The sequence below is a fragment of the Zasmidium cellare genome (genome assembly GCF_010093935.1).
Source record: "Zasmidium cellare ATCC 36951 unplaced genomic scaffold M409scaffold_32, whole genome shotgun sequence".
NCBI classification, from domain to species: Eukaryota; Fungi; Ascomycota; class Dothideomycetes; order Mycosphaerellales; family Mycosphaerellaceae; genus Zasmidium; species Zasmidium cellare.
The window spans coordinates 203,461-218,173 of NW_022986976.1; the positions used below are offsets into that span (position 1 = coordinate 203,461).

Consider the following 14,713-nt stretch of genomic DNA (forward strand, 5'->3'; position numbering starts at 1 on the left):
CGACAGGAGGAAAGGAAACGCGCAGAAAGATGTGTGCTAGGGTGCATATCAAGGCGAAATTTCTTTCCTTCTCCAAAAAGGAACGATGGGTATCGAGGTTCAGGGAACAAAGGAACCAAACCTACCTACAACACCAATTGAAACGCCCCTCCCCATCTGAGAAACAATCCAGTGAAAAAGATATCGCAAACGCTTTCCATTTCAATCATCTCGTCCTATCCGGAGTGGGAGTCACGCCTCTTTCAAGATCCTCAAAAGCTTCATCTTCCCGGCTCACAGGCTGCTGTGCCGCCGGGTCATCATTAACGGTGTTGGAGGCCTGTTCCTGCACGTCGGCCTCATCTTCACCCTCATCGTCCCGGTAATGTGCTTGCGGTGGCGAGGCGGAAGAAGAACCGGCGCTTCGAGCCAGCGAACGCACGACGTCGCCTTTGCAGATGGGACAGGTGCGGCGGCGGGTGGTCAACCAGGGTGTTCTGTGCGACATGTTAGCATTGTACACTTTGACGAGGCTGGATATCACCAACTTACATGCACTCGGCGTGGAATTCGTGGCCACAGGGAAGGCTCATCACCCTGCTGACACCATCCACGTATTCCTCCAAGCATACAACACACTCTCGTTGCTTGCCACCGTATCGCCTTCTCCATTCAGCTAGGCCTGCCGCGCGCTTCTCTTCGATCTGATCAAGCGAGGGGCTGGCCATCTCGTCAGAGCGCATCGAGGATCCATGTGGCACTTCCGATGCTGTTCGCGCGCGCGGTCGAGAGCGCGTGTTGATGGGTCGAGAAGCTGGTAGCAACGGCGTCGTTGCACTGGCTTGAGATGTGATCGAGGATGACGTCGAGCTTGAAGTGCTGCTCGGCATAGTCTGGTATGTTCGAACAGGTAGCCGTTCAACCACAGACTTGGGTGCGCGCCATCTCCTCCGTCGGATTCGAGATCGTAGTAACAAAAGAGCGTAGACAACAGTAAGTGTAACTAGAGGTGAGACGACCAGTACCAGTAATGTGTCAAAGAACGGCGACGAGGACATGGACGTGGGCGACAGCGTCACCCATAGTCCTTCGTGCATCTGAGGACCATTCGCAGGTTGTGGACGGCGATGAGCGCTGTCACTTTTGGAATGATGCGACTGGAGCTCAGGAGCTTTGACGGCGGCTTTTGGTGCAGTCTCGGTCTTGGCATCGTCTGCAGGAGGGTCAGATGAGAACAGACTACCCAGCCAGCCGCGTGAGCCGTCCTGCTGGTCATTGGTCTGCTGAGAAGTCATGCTGTCTTTCGACTGTGACTTTTTCGAGCTAGCGATATCAACTGCTTCGTGATTCGCCTTGCCATACTCGCCGCTTCCAGGAGTGATGCTGCCTCCCTTTAAAGAAGAAGATGTCGTGGGCTTGCTGTTCTTGATCACAGGGATTGAGCTCGAGCTTGAGGTAGTGGAGCCTCTGAGATTCTGTTCTTTCTGCTCCGCAACCAAGTCAGGATCGCGCCAGTCCTGAACACCAATCTGGAACCCGTCGCTATCGCCTCGCCTTGGAGTTGCGGTCGGTATTTGCGACGATGTAGAGCTCGAAGGTAGCTTGGTGGTCTTTCCATGGACTGGTTCATCATCTTCAAATTCTTGCTGCAGCACCCAGCCGATATTGCCACTGCTCGGCGGACGTCGACTGTCCGCACCATCTGAGCCGCCACCAAACAGAGAGACAAGCCAGCCACGATGCTTTGGCTTCTCCCTTTCCTTGGAAGCAGTTTTCTCGCTCTTGTGCTTGGGTCTAGTCTGCGGGGTGGAGGTAGCTTTGGCCGTGGCGGTTGTAGTTGTAGTGAAGTTGGGCTTATCAGCAGAATCAGCGTTCTTCTGGCTTCCTGCGCTCTCGCTGTCTCCCTTGCCCTTGTTTCCAGGGGTCAGGCCAAGCCGGTTGGCCTCTTCTACATGTCCAATAAAGGTTCCGGACGGCATCAGGCTCGATAAGAGCTGTGCCGTTGTGTGTGAAGTGAAAAGAGAAGGAATGGTGACGTTGGAAGTGTCGCCTCGAGCGTACATGGTCACCAGCGGTCCACCACGAATGTCGTCTCCCACAACCAGCGCAATGCCGCCTCTTCGCTGCACCCACTTGACTTTTTCGAGGAAACCGCATCCTCCTCGGCTCAGTAGCACTATCTTTCCAGCAATCTCTGCACTTTCCTGTAGAGACTGAATGTCGGCATGGGTCGGCTTTTTAGTCTTGCCAGCGGCTTCGCCATTTGTTTTGAGGCCATCGCTCGCTGGCAATGGATGGTGGAGATAATCATCCGTTCCATCATCCTCAGAAGGATGCTCATCGTTGTCTGTGTCGTCCTCAAGTTCGTCATCCCCAGAATTCCTCTTGCTCTTGCTCGACCCAGAGCTGGTCGACTCTCCATTCATGGTCTTGCCTTCAGCAGAGGGCTTTTTGGTATTCCCACTCACGACCGTCCAGCTCCCGTCGTCCCATCCTGGTACATCGCTGCATCCCAGCTCGCCTTCTCCTCGACCCAGATGATCATCTCCAAACCCACTCCCAATCCATAGTTGCCCACTTAGGCTCTTCACTGGGAGTAGAGGTCCAAAGGCGGCGGGGCGGGCGAGAAAGTTGGTAGAATTGTCATCAGTCAGGCTGATGATCGCAGAAGGCGGAAATAACGAGGAAGGCGTCCGCCAGTTGAAGTATGTGCCCACATTGCTGCGGTCCTGCACGTTTTCAATGTCGCTGCTGCTCCAGGGGCCAATGAAAAGCAGCAAAAAGAAGGCCAGAATGAAGGAGAGGACGGTCAGGAGGAATCGGAGGGGTCGCATGTTGGCGGCCTGGTGCGGCGCGGAAGGAGAAAGGGCGGTCGCAGGAACGGAGGGGTTTGGGTGGTGCAGGCGGCGACCACAGCCGCAGGTGTTGTTATGTCGGCATCCGCTGGCGGTGGGGGTGGCAGCGGTGGTGAAGAGGTGCAACAGGCGGTGCGGGTGGACGACGGGGTGAAGTGGCGCTGGAGGCGGGTCGATTCAGGGCAGCGAGCGAGCGAGTGCTTGCTTGGATGACGATCACGCCGGGAAAGAGAGCCCAAGCCGCCGAGGATGCTGAGAGCTGCACGGGATTTGCAGCAAATCAGCTGAGAATGAAGTGACCATGAAGTGAAGTGAATGAGAATGAATGATGTGCCTTTTCACAAGCTCTGTCCAGCGGGCTGTGCTGCGACGAGTGGTATGACACGTCCTGTTTCGACCGGGGGTCGCTGTTGATGATGTTCCTTGGGCCGGGAGGTCGCGTCACGTGAAAGCCCCACTTGAGTCAGTCAGTGAATTTCGTCTCATCGCGCTCAGGAGTTCCTTGTCATGTGAAAGTGTCTGTGAGAACACATCACTTGCTCATATCACGCACTACCTACACCAATTCGCTACTATTCCACTCCAATATCATGCCTTCACGGGTGGCTCGCATTATCGATAATGGTCCTACACCGAGGCTTGCAACGCGCGTGCGCCTTCCAGTTTCGATGTGGAATCATCTTCTTGATTGAGTAGTTGTCGCTTCTATGTTATGCTAGTAATGCCGCTAAAAATTAATCCTCTTACTTGAATGTGGTTCTAGGAGGTATGGCCCCCGTACGACTTTCCTTACAATCTTCACCTTTGTGACTCTTTTCTCATCGATGCTACATTATGTTCAAACCATGTCTCGTTCAACCGCTCAGCCTTCGTTCCAGGATAACGCCGACTTCAAGGACGCCGATCGAGGCCACGTTGCATCTCTGGAGACCTGCCGCTTTAAAAACAAAGATGGACAGATTGTTTGGAATAACGAGGACTATGCTTTTCTGCAAGGCGATTGCCCATCGACGGTACATCCGAAACTCTGGCGACAAGGACAGCTGAACACGAAGCAAGGTCTGTTCGAGGTCACGACAGGCGTTTATCAAGTCCGCGGCTTCGATATTTCCAACATGACGCTTATTGAAGGCAAGACCGGTGTCATTGTGCTGGACGTCCTCGCATCGACCGAGTGCGCGGCTGCAGCACTGGACTTCTATCGCAGCCACCGCGGCAACCGAGCAGTGGAAGCAGTCATCTACTCACACTCGCACTATGATCATTTTGGTGGCGCGCAAGGTGTCCTATCGACGGCTACTGACAACGAGCCCCAAATACCGATACTTGCTTCAGCTGGCTTCATGGATGCCGTGCTTAAAGAGAACATAGTCGCAGGTCCCGCAATGCGAAGACGGGCTGTCTATATGTTTGGTGGGTCTCTACCTATCGGACCAGAAGCTCATGTGTATGTGTTCCTCGTCAAGCATGATGAACAGAAGCTAATCATTTGCAGGGGATGCGGCTTGGGTACGGCGGCTTCCAGTGGCACTACGATCATCCTACCGCCGAATGATACTATCGTCGCGACCGGCGACGTACGACTCATCGACGGAGTAAAGCTCATGTTCCAGATGGTACCTGAGACTGAGGCACCGTGCGAGACGAACGTCTTTCTCCCTGACCAGCGTGCCGTCTACATTGCTGAGTGTGCAACTCATACTATGCACAATATCATCACCTTGCGAGGGGCTCAGGTTCGGGACGCAAAGAAGTGGTCTAAGCACTTGGACGAGACTCTCGACTTGTACAGTCACGATGTCGATGTCATTTTCTCGGGTCATTATTGGCCAACTTGGGGTCACGACAACATCGTCGAATTCATTTCCGATCAACGAGACCTCTACGGCTATATGCATGACCAGACAGTCAGACTGATGAACAAGGGAATGACAGGAACTGAAATAGCGGAGCAGCTCCAACTCCCACCAGCATTGCAAAAACAATGGTATGCCGGGGAATACTACGGCTGCTTATCACAAAATGTGAAGGGCATCTACCAGCGTTATATGACGTGGTTCGATGGTAATCCAGCTAACTTGTGGAAGCATCCACCAAAAGAGGAGGGAACCCGCTATGTTGATTGCATGGGTGGCCCCTCGATTGTCATTAAAAAGGCCAGAGATTTCGCAGACGCAGGTGATCTTCGGTTCGCCGCAACCCTCCTCGACCATGTTGTAGCGGCCGAACCAAGCAACGAACAAGAGCAACATGAACTGGCATCAGTATATGAGCGGCTTGGCTTCGGTGCTGAGAATGCTGTCTGGTGAAATTTCTACCTCACTGCTGCGCAGGAGCTACGAAGCAAGAGTCAGGTAATAACACCACAAAATGTCATCGCCATCAATCCGCAGTCGACTGTCGAGGATTGGCTCGACGCTCTCTCGCTGCAGATAGACGGACCGGAAGCTTGGAAGACGTGTCTTCAAACGATCTTGATCAATGTCCCAGATGAAAAGACCTCATGGGTATTGACGTTGAGAAACGGGACACTGACGTGCCGCAGGAGAGCTCTGGGCAGTCCGCTGAGCAGCAAGCCGCCCAATCTGACGATGACAGTCAGTAAGAGCGAGGTGTACGACATGATTGCCAATGGCAACATAGATGCGGCCAAGAGCACATCGCAAGGCAAGATGGAGGCGATGATTACTTTGCTGGAGCTGTGCAATTTCGTGTGAAATCACAAGCTCTGCCTTTAAAATGTTCAGCATTCGCCGAGCTGACACTAGAGCAACGACCGGGCCCATGTTTGGCACTTCACATGGTCAAGGAATCCATCAACCGGGATACGTCATACAGTGCAGTTGAACCAACGGCTGTCAAGTACAACGAACAGTGCAGGGACAAGAACATCCACCTATTTCTTCCAAGTTTCGGAGACCATCTTCACATGAGGCTCTGCGAGAGTTCACACGACCGATGACGCTGGTGGCACCGTAGAAAAGTAAATCTGCGGGGAGATTCTGCAGAAACGGCATCCACCAGCTCGACATGTGCTCGTTGTCCGTCCATACGAAGCTGCCATTCTTCACCACGCACTCCTCTCAGCCGCGCCACGTACTGATTGCTGGCGTAATGGTTCTCGTCAGACGGCGGGCCGCCATCTTGGAGGAATTTCTTCGATACGATGCTGCGGACTGATCTCCACGCCCCGCCTCGATCTTACACTCGGGGCCAGTCTCATTCGGGCCAACGAACGCTTGAGGCTGCCGCTGATCGTCTACTCCACGACAGAAAATAAACGTGCCAGCTGCGTCACAATGAACCCCATCGGCCTTCGTTGATCCCTTCGTTCAGTAGTTGCCGAGCTCAAGATACGGTACAAGTATAGACCGCCCTCCTGCCGCTCGCGACGTCGAGCTGGTCTCTTCCTCTTTCCCATCTGCAGTCGGCATGCCGTCTTGCGCCTGACCTTGATCCTATCTCATTCCACCGCTCCTGCGTTCAAGCGTCGGCGTTGGTACTAATCGTCTGCTTTCCTCCCAAACCTCATCCGCCTCAACATCCATCCATCCAGCCTACATCTCGCCCCAACATCCAGCACCCAGAGCACCTGCTACACCTGCATTCCGAGTCCTGACGATCGACCTATTCTGAGGCGAGAGATCACCTCACCACCTCAGTAACCATTGCTTCAGCATCCATACCGTCGAACAACCCTCACTCCTCCTACCACACCGCATCGTCAGAACCTACAACCTACGATCCCCGCAAGCGAACGGCCACAGGATTAACCATGAACATCAACAAGCCCACCATCAGAGGCGTAAATCTGCCCGGACTTCATAGACAGAAGTCCGACAAGAATGAGCTTCGAGTGCCCTTCCTCGGCTTCATCCCCAACAAGCCTCGCAACCATCTCGTTGCTATGATCGGCGAGTTCATCGGGACGTTCCTCTTCCTGTTCTTCGCCTTTTCTGCTACGCAAGTCGCCAATGCAGCAGCAGCCGGAGCAGGTACAAGCGGTGGCTCGTTGACTCAGGTGCCCAATACCAGCGTTTTGCTGTACATCAGTCTTGCATTCGGCTTCAGCTTGGCGGTCAATGCCTGGGTCTTCTTCCGGATCAGCGGAGGTGAGTGATAAGAAGAGTTAAGATTGAGAAGTAGGATACTGATCTGTGTCATTCAGGCCTTTTCAACCCAGCAGTCACACTAGGCATGGCACTCATTGGAGCCGTTACCTGGCCTCGTGCGGCTTTGGTCTTTGTCTCCCAGATCCTCGGTAGCATGGCGGCGTCTGGAGTTGTATCAGCACTGTTCCCAGGTCCAATGGCAGTTTCCACCACCTTGAGCAGCGGCACCAGCGTCACTCGCGGTCTCTGTATGTATAACGTTACCATTGCGGTTTTTATCTTCACTGACACATCATCAGTCATCGAGATGTTTCTCACGGCTCAGCTCGTCTTCACCATCTTCATGCTGGCCGCAGAAAAGCACAAAGGGACTTTCATCGCGCCCATCGGCATTGGTCTCTCTCTCTTCATCGCTGAGCTGTCTGGCGTCTTCTTCGTGAGTTCCCCAAACGCCGAAACGTCAAGACCACAGCACTGACTTTCCACAATGCAGACCGGCGGCTCCCTCAACCCAGCACGATCCTTCGGCCCTTGCGTCGTCCTCCACAGCTTCCCCGGCTATCACTGGATCTACTGGCTCGGTCCCGCCCTCGGCGCCCTCATCGCGGTAGGATTCTACCGCCTGGTCAAATCGCTCGAATACGAAACCGCCAACCCAGGCCAAGACTTCAACGAGCACGAGGCGGAAAACTTTGAATTCGACGAGGACAACGCGGCGACAGGAAAGGACGTGGCCCGGCCGCCTCCAGTCTCGATAGCCTCGAATGATCTCGCCGGCCTGCCGAGTCGAGATAGCCAGCAGGTGCCCGGCAGTGCTGGTATGGTTTCCCCGAGCCGCGGCCGGCTGGATAGGTCCAGCGGGAGTGAGAAGATTGAAGAGGAGCCTTACCGGGCTGGGCCGGAGATCGAGAGCGCTTCTCGTCTGAAAGGTTGATCTCGACGGGGCTTGTTTGCTATCGTTTTTAGCCCCGGCGCTCGGGTGGATTTTACATTGTGAGGCTTTTGAGATACACGACTTATGCTGTACGAATAGATGCACGGAATCCTGGACCAGGCAGGATTGCGTTTTTGACGGCTGCTTGTACGTATTGTATGACCTATTAATCGATGACTGATGCCATTCGACCGCTCGTCCTACTGTCCTGGCTTTACTTTCCTTCATCGAGTTCGCAGATATTGTTTCTGGCGGAATTGGCTTAGAAGTCGAACGGACCATCAAACAGGAGGACCGCGTCCTGCTGGAGGTACCGCCCGACTACCTGCGAGTGCATGTCGACGCTGCAGTGACGAATACTCCCGGCCATCTATGCCATCCATACCATCTACTCATCGAGAACCGAACCCACCTCAGTGAGTGCATTCGCTTGAAAGCACCGCGACAGCTCAATCTGCCTTCCTCCTCAACCGCCCATCCGTCTCCTGAGTATAATACCCCGAATTCAACCCCCTCTCCACCGCGGCGATTTGCAACGCCAGCACGGAGGAGAATGTGCGAGTCCAGAGGAAGGAACCGGTCATGTACCACAGGCCTGGCATGCCGGTTGGGCGCCACCACTAGGGAGGTGTTAGTTCACTGCGAGTCTGGGAGTTTGTGTGTGTGTGTGTGTGTGTGTGAGGGTTTGGGGACTTACACCGATCCTCTCAGCCTCACTGTCTAAATGTCCAATATCGCCGACTTTCTCCTTGATCGCACTCCCCATGATTTGTTCTACGACATGCTCCATCAACTCGAAACCCGTTCCGAAAACGACGATATCCGCTTCGAGTTCCCGTCCATCTGCGAGGCGGAGGCCGTTGGACGTGAACTTTTCAATTCCTGCTTCGCAGTTTAAGATTTTGATACGACCGTCGGCGATCATTTCGCAGGCCCCTTGATCGATGTAGAAGCGGCCGCCTTTGAGGAATTGCTGGTCGACGAGGCCTACATCTTTCAAAACTCTATAGCCTTTCTCCTGCATCGGCTCGAGGAGGTGAGTGTCCATCTCGTTCATCTTCTTCGTCGCAGGGAGGTTCAAAGCGCGGATTATGGGGAATGGAAAGGAGTTGCCCAGGATGTCTGCTTCGGCTGTGCTGATGCCGGGGGTGTTCCACAACCCCATTTGGGTGGTGATGTAGGAAGTGCGGGTTACGGTGACGATGGGGGTTCGCTGGAGCATGGTCACGCTCTTGGCTCCCGCGTGGACGAAGTCTTGGGCGATGTCGTGCGAGGAGGTTCCACTTCCTATGCAGAGGACGTTTTTGGAGGAGAGGTTGGGGATTTTAGAGGCGGAGGTGTGTTGGCTGGTGTGGTGGACTGAGCCCGTGAAGGTGTCTTGGTTTGGGAGGGAGGGGACGATGGGTTTGGGACTGAACATGCCGGCTGCGAGGATGAGGTGGGTGCAGTGGATGGCTCGCGTGTTGTTGTTTGGTCCGTGGAGGTGGATGGTGTATTTCTTGCTGGTTTCGTCGTACTTAAAGACCTCAGCTCTAATCGCCAGCTCGATGTTGAGCTCCATCGTTTTGGCATAGTATTCCTGCCAGTCCGCGATACGGTCTCGTCCAAGCCATTGAGGGAAGTCGTCTGGATAGGGCAGGAAGGGATAGTGATCTGAGTACGTTGGTGTGTGGGTTGTGATGGATTCGTAGCGTGCACGCCAGGAGTCGCCGACTCTGTGGTTCTTGTCTACGACGAGGTATTTCAGTCCTTGGTGTTGGAGGTGGGCGCCGATCGCGAGGCCTGATTGTCCTGAAGATAGTGGTCAGCATCGACAATTTGCGGTTTCGCGTTCTTTCCCTACCTGCTCCAATCACCAGAACTTGATACTCGTCCTGCTCGTCTCCCGGCGGAACGACCTTCCCGGTTCCCTGATAATCATCCAACCCTTCCAACTGCGTGAAAACAGTCCAAGCCCTCCACTCCCCATCATCCCCATTAACCAACCTAACTAAACCCCTACCCTGACCAAATCGATTACGGAACGTGAACCCCGATTGAATCCATACGGCACCCTCCAGATCCACCAGTGCTGGTTGCAATGCTCCCTTAGTCACAGCTTCCAGAACACCGAATCCCTGAGTCGAGGATGAGAGATGTGACAGGATGTCTTGGGAGGACTTCTTTGTGCTCCAGTCCCAGGATAGGGCAAGGATGTCTCTCCAGTAGGGCAGGTCGGAGGGAAGGAAGAGATTGCTGGCTGTTGATGTCGTGGCGTCTTTGAGTTGGGTTTCAAGAGAAGAAAGCCATTGAGTTACAATTCTCGTTGGATCGATCTCTTCCTTAGTAGTATCAGGGTGCAGGCTCAGATGCGGCAACGAGGCCATGAGGTGAGGAAACTCCATCGTGACGGGAGGAGAGTTGACCAGTATCGAGAAGTAGAAATTGAAGAGACATCTTTCTTACCGTGCAAGTGAGGTTGTATTATACTACCTGCTATTTTCAGGCCAACCCTCAGCCCGACCAGGGCTTTGCAGCCGTTCGGGAAAGGCGCGAGGGATCTTGCTGCAGCTAAAGCAAAAATCAGGGCTGAGTTCAGGGCTCTTTATTAGTAGTCAGCGTATTCTCTAATAAGTCCAAGTACATTGCAATATCGTAAAATCGTAAAATCGTGGTGTTGTCCTAGGACTCGGGGGCGTTCTTTGGACAAGAACCGAAGGAGGAGGCAGTCTCGGAGCACAGGTCAGGCCTGCATGGCGAAGATCATTGCTAGGCCGAATGTGAGATTCTGCCGTGGTAGAGGCAGCTTGGCTTGCCCCTATTATTGGCCACTGGAACCAGGATGGCATGTGCCTTGAGACTATGTATATATATATAGCCGCCCGTGGTATTGAGAATGTTGCTCTTTCCGCTTTTGCATGATGGGGTTTCCTCAGTGTCGGAGAGCCTCAAATCGACAATGAAGCACGACGTTCCAAAAGGCAGAGTCTGCGACTGGACTTGTGCGATGAAAGCCGACGGTGAACATCTCGATTGACAAAGGAGGCAAAGACCGTGGCTAACAGATCGCCAGATCGACAGATGAGCGACGAGATGTTCAGCAACGAATTCCTCGCCGCTCAGCTCGAAGCCCACGTCGCTGCGACTAGCGACGCTGTCAACAACCGCGGCTTTAAACGCTCCTCGCCGGGATGGACCTACATGGCACCCAAGAAGTATCGTGCCAAGTTCAGCTGGATCGGCCCCTATCTCCCCTATGGCCTAGAAGGACAACCTCTCTCCTTCGAAGAGAGCCTGGAGATGCAGCAAGACCTGGTAGCCAAATATCCGGAATTCCGCCTACGGATTGTCGATATGACGACGCAAGTGAAGGCTTGGTCCACCGCCGGTGAGGCGGACGTGTGCTTCAATTTCGAAGTTGAAGGTATACCTCCGGGGATCGTCAAGCGCGCGATGGCTGTGACGACTTTCGAGTTTCTGGAGGGTCGATGGCAGGCGGTGGCGTGTACGTCGCTCGATGGTGCGATGATGATATGACAGCGATGGGACTTGTGCTATGCTCCGGCAGGCCTGGCTTGGCGGCAGAATCAGTTCATGCGCATTCCGGAATAGTACGCTGAGTCTGCCGCGCGCGAGGCTGCCCTTTGCTTGCCTTTGCCACCAGGCGGAAGCTGATGTGGATCGAGACCTGCGGCCTCCCAGTCCATGGCATTGGACATCTCTATCGGCTGCGAAGGATTGCTCTCGTCACTGTCCTTCTTACCATCCGCAATGAGTTCTGGTGTCAACATTGATGCGACCTGTCGAAGGACGCCGCCTTCCTGGACTGACTGATCTCCGATCTCGACCAAGCGATTCCATGCTAGCCGCAGCATGGCACTCTCTTTCTGCTCGGCGCGGCTTGGCTTTTCGAATCGCTGCTCGAGGATTGCGACCTGCTCTCGGAGTTTCTGGACGTCGTCGCCAGATGCTGGCTGCGCTGAATGGTTCTCGCAAGGTCTTTCTACCTGCCTTGCGAGGGCACCGTTGGGATAGGAGGTGGCAGATATGTCAAATTCGTCCCTGGCATCAGGAGTCGGTGGATTACGGGTTGTCGGAAAGGTGTTGTGAAAGTCAGGGGCAGAAAGCTCCGGCTCCACGTTGTAATCTATCATCGCTTGCATATCGAACCCATTTTGCGCCGCCGTGTCTGCCGATATGCCTTCAGGAAGTGGAAATGTATGGAACTGAAAAGGATCGCGGATCCAAGGCTCTTCTTGTAAATTTTGAACTGGCGCGACGAGCCATGACTGGACCTTGGATGGCCAAGGCGCAGGTAGCGGAAGGTGAGGAAACGCCCGGCGGAAAGTCGCAGCCCAGAGGTCATCAGAGGTCAACAGACAATTGCAAGTCGCACTCGGAGTCTCAAAATCCATGGTATGCCTCTTGCACGCGCTGTTTGTGCAGATCTTGACGCAGGCTCTCATCTTATCGTGAATACTTTTCTGCTCCTTGTTGGTGAACATCGTTAGGCATTTCGAACACATGAAGAAGTTGTGCGATTCCAGGTGACGGCTACAAACAAATGGTCAGCTTGAGTGACACATCAGCCCATCTTTGATGTTCATGACTTACAGCACCTGCGACACATATTCCCAGCGCGTAGTGTGAGAGTCGAATCTCCCAGGATCTCCGACACGATATACGCACGGGAATCGCTTTGCTTTCGAGCTCTGTGAGATGGAGCTTCGGTTTCCTCTGTCTCGTGCGCCAGAGGGATGTTCTCCTTCATCGCCATCGTCCCTTGGCTGGTTGGCCTGTTTCCTGAACGGTCTGCCTGTCTCAGGAGGGGCTCCAGGAAATTGAAAGGGACCAGCCCCAGGTTGCTGATACCCATTGGCATGTTGGCGAGTGCCGGGACTTCGGTCTGGGCTCCCAAAATTAGAGAGACTTGTGATCTCTTCCCCGGTGCTATCCCCCGGTGAAGAGGGTGGTGTTGGTTCTGTCAAGGTTAAAAGTCGATCCAGTCGATTCTCGAGATCTCGCACATTGTCTTCGAAATGGTTTTTGTCTCTGCCAGAAGATAGAACTACATTTGAATCAATCGTGCTAGAGGGAACAGGGCTACGGCGAAGAGTCGAGCGTGCTTTGAGTTTCTCGACATCAGGCTGCCCTCGAGACTCAATCGCTGCGTCGTTAGGATCCTCGGTGCCCGTGCGAACGATATGGTTCCAAGCGTCTGAGCAGTTGGGGCTGTAGGAAGGCAGTATCGGTAGTGCATTCGGAGAAACAACCGACAGATCTAAGTTGCGTAGACTCCTGAAGTCTTTCTTAACGTCCGCGGCCCATGGAGGGTGGTCGTCTCCCACTCTGGTAGCGTTTCTGTCCAATGCTGTACTCTTGGCTTGCACCTTCGCTTCTGTCCGGCTCGCAACACCTTCATGAGTGTTTTGACTGTTTGATTCGCGGCGCAGTGCATTTGACACCTGCTCTAGTTCCTTTTTCCGGTCGTCGAATGCGCGAGTCGGCATTCGACCTCGATGGGCGGGCTTTTCCGGATAGGGGTCATGCTTGTCGGCGAGCACACTCTCGCGAGGTTGCAGAATTGGCTGGTGTCGTGCTGCGCGTGATCGCGAATCATGCGATGGCATTGACATGTACTTCTTGGAGCCGTCAATCTCCAGCCCAGAATCTCTACTGTCGGCGGGACCACAGAGCGACCGTTTCTCGTCGCCTGGGGCGGCCAAAATCACGGCGCCCACGTCGATGCTGCGATCTCTAGCCTTGAGAGGACTTGTGGATGTGGTGCTACGTTTGATCGGGTTGCTGCCCATGCTTCTGCGCCTTCTACTGGGTACATCAACCTTGTGTACCTCTCGCATATGGTCCACCATCTTGTCATTCCTCGTGAATCCATAAGCCCCCCTTCGATGGCACCCTCGCACCTGGCAATCCACGAGCGGCACGGACTCCCGATTGTGCGCATTTTGGTGATGTCGCTGCAGGTCTGACTTTCGTGAAAAACTGAAAGTACAGCCCGGCCACATGCAATAATAGATCGCGTCGCTAAACGCATCAGCGTGGTCTTGTTTAAAGCTTGTTTGATAAATGTGTCTTGTCATACCGGCCTTTGGGACCAGGCGAGGCTTTGAGATTAGGAGAGGCTTTCAAGTCAACACTCTCAGGGAACGTCTGAGGCGGTGAATAAGGGGTGTACGGTGCCGATTCCAAGTCATCCAGCCATTTAGTAGTTCTGGACGTGTGACTGCTGTACCTTGCCGCCCGACTCTTTGACTCCGAGCGAAGAGCATCCTTTGGCTTAGAAGAAGGAATGTCGTAGAAGTCCGGGTACTGTCGTCGGCTGTATGGGTCTTGTTGAGCCATCGTGAGCGTTGGTATGTGAAGGCCTGCTGGGATGTGGTGGGAGATCAGGTGAAGGAAACAGTACGGCGGTTAGGGTCGTCGTTGCTGCCACCGTGCATCAGCTCACTCAAGGACAAAAAGGAGACATCGGCCTGGGTCAGTACCGCCCTTGATTAGCGCCGAATTGCCATTGAGAATCGTGCAATAACAATAGCTGAGCGGGTAAGTAACAAGTGCTCGGGACAAGAGGCTTCGACATGTTATGCGCTGGAATCAAGGCAGGTAGCTATGGCCAAGGGCCATCACTTGCTCGCATGCCGTCCGGTGGCGTCGAATCAGGTAGGTGTGTGCTGTGCTGAAACGGCAGAAGGTTGCCATCTGCATGACGCTTGCGACAAGCGTCGTGAAGCTGGTGGCCTCAGGCACAGACACAAGTTCGCCATGGCACGAAGCAGAACTCGAACCTCGTTGTTGCAATGGAATCGAAACCGACACGGACGAAATCCGTTCTT

General features: G+C 54.1%; 6 protein-coding genes across 6 annotated transcripts; 3 read left to right on the forward strand and 3 right to left on the reverse strand.

The window, feature by feature from the left end:
- Positions 1-205: 205 nt before the first annotated feature.
- M409DRAFT_68711 (uncharacterized protein) lies at positions 206-2,813 on the reverse strand (the record flags this gene model as incomplete). The annotated part of the gene is made up of 2 exons (XM_033817956.1): positions 206-476; positions 532-2,813. The coding sequence occupies 2 exons, from the start codon at positions 2,811-2,813 to the stop codon at positions 206-208; spliced, it is 2,553 nt and encodes an 850-aa protein (XP_033663968.1).
- Positions 2,814-3,679: 866 nt separating this feature from the next.
- On the forward strand, positions 3,680-5,551 carry M409DRAFT_68712 (uncharacterized protein; the record flags this gene model as incomplete). Its single annotated transcript, XM_033817957.1, has 3 exons — positions 3,680-4,281; positions 4,330-5,134; positions 5,168-5,551. 3 exons carry the CDS (start codon positions 3,680-3,682, stop codon positions 5,549-5,551), a joined length of 1,791 nt encoding a protein of 596 aa, XP_033663969.1.
- Positions 5,552-6,609: 1,058 nt separating this feature from the next.
- On the forward strand, positions 6,610-7,880 carry M409DRAFT_68713 (uncharacterized protein; the record flags this gene model as incomplete). The annotated part of the gene is made up of 4 exons (XM_033817958.1): positions 6,610-6,946; positions 7,003-7,194; positions 7,246-7,382; positions 7,440-7,880. 4 exons carry the CDS (start codon positions 6,610-6,612, stop codon positions 7,878-7,880), a joined length of 1,107 nt encoding a protein of 368 aa, XP_033663970.1.
- Positions 7,881-8,329: 449 nt separating this feature from the next.
- M409DRAFT_68714 (uncharacterized protein) lies at positions 8,330-10,246 on the reverse strand (the record flags this gene model as incomplete). Its single annotated transcript, XM_033817959.1, has 3 exons — positions 8,330-8,500; positions 8,578-9,671; positions 9,724-10,246. 3 exons carry the CDS (start codon positions 10,244-10,246, stop codon positions 8,330-8,332), a joined length of 1,788 nt encoding a protein of 595 aa, XP_033663971.1.
- Positions 10,247-10,818: 572 nt separating this feature from the next.
- On the forward strand, positions 10,819-11,396 carry M409DRAFT_26529 (uncharacterized protein; the record flags this gene model as incomplete). The annotated part of the gene is made up of 2 exons (XM_033808150.1): positions 10,819-10,879; positions 10,933-11,396. The coding sequence occupies 2 exons, from the start codon at positions 10,819-10,821 to the stop codon at positions 11,394-11,396; spliced, it is 525 nt and encodes a 174-aa protein (XP_033663972.1).
- Positions 11,397-11,446: 50 nt separating this feature from the next.
- On the reverse strand, positions 11,447-13,732 carry M409DRAFT_57758 (uncharacterized protein; the record flags this gene model as incomplete). Its single annotated transcript, XM_033813722.1, has 2 exons — positions 11,447-12,413; positions 12,474-13,732. 2 exons carry the CDS (start codon positions 13,730-13,732, stop codon positions 11,447-11,449), a joined length of 2,226 nt encoding a protein of 741 aa, XP_033663973.1.
- Between the last annotated feature and the right edge of the window lie 981 nt (positions 13,733-14,713).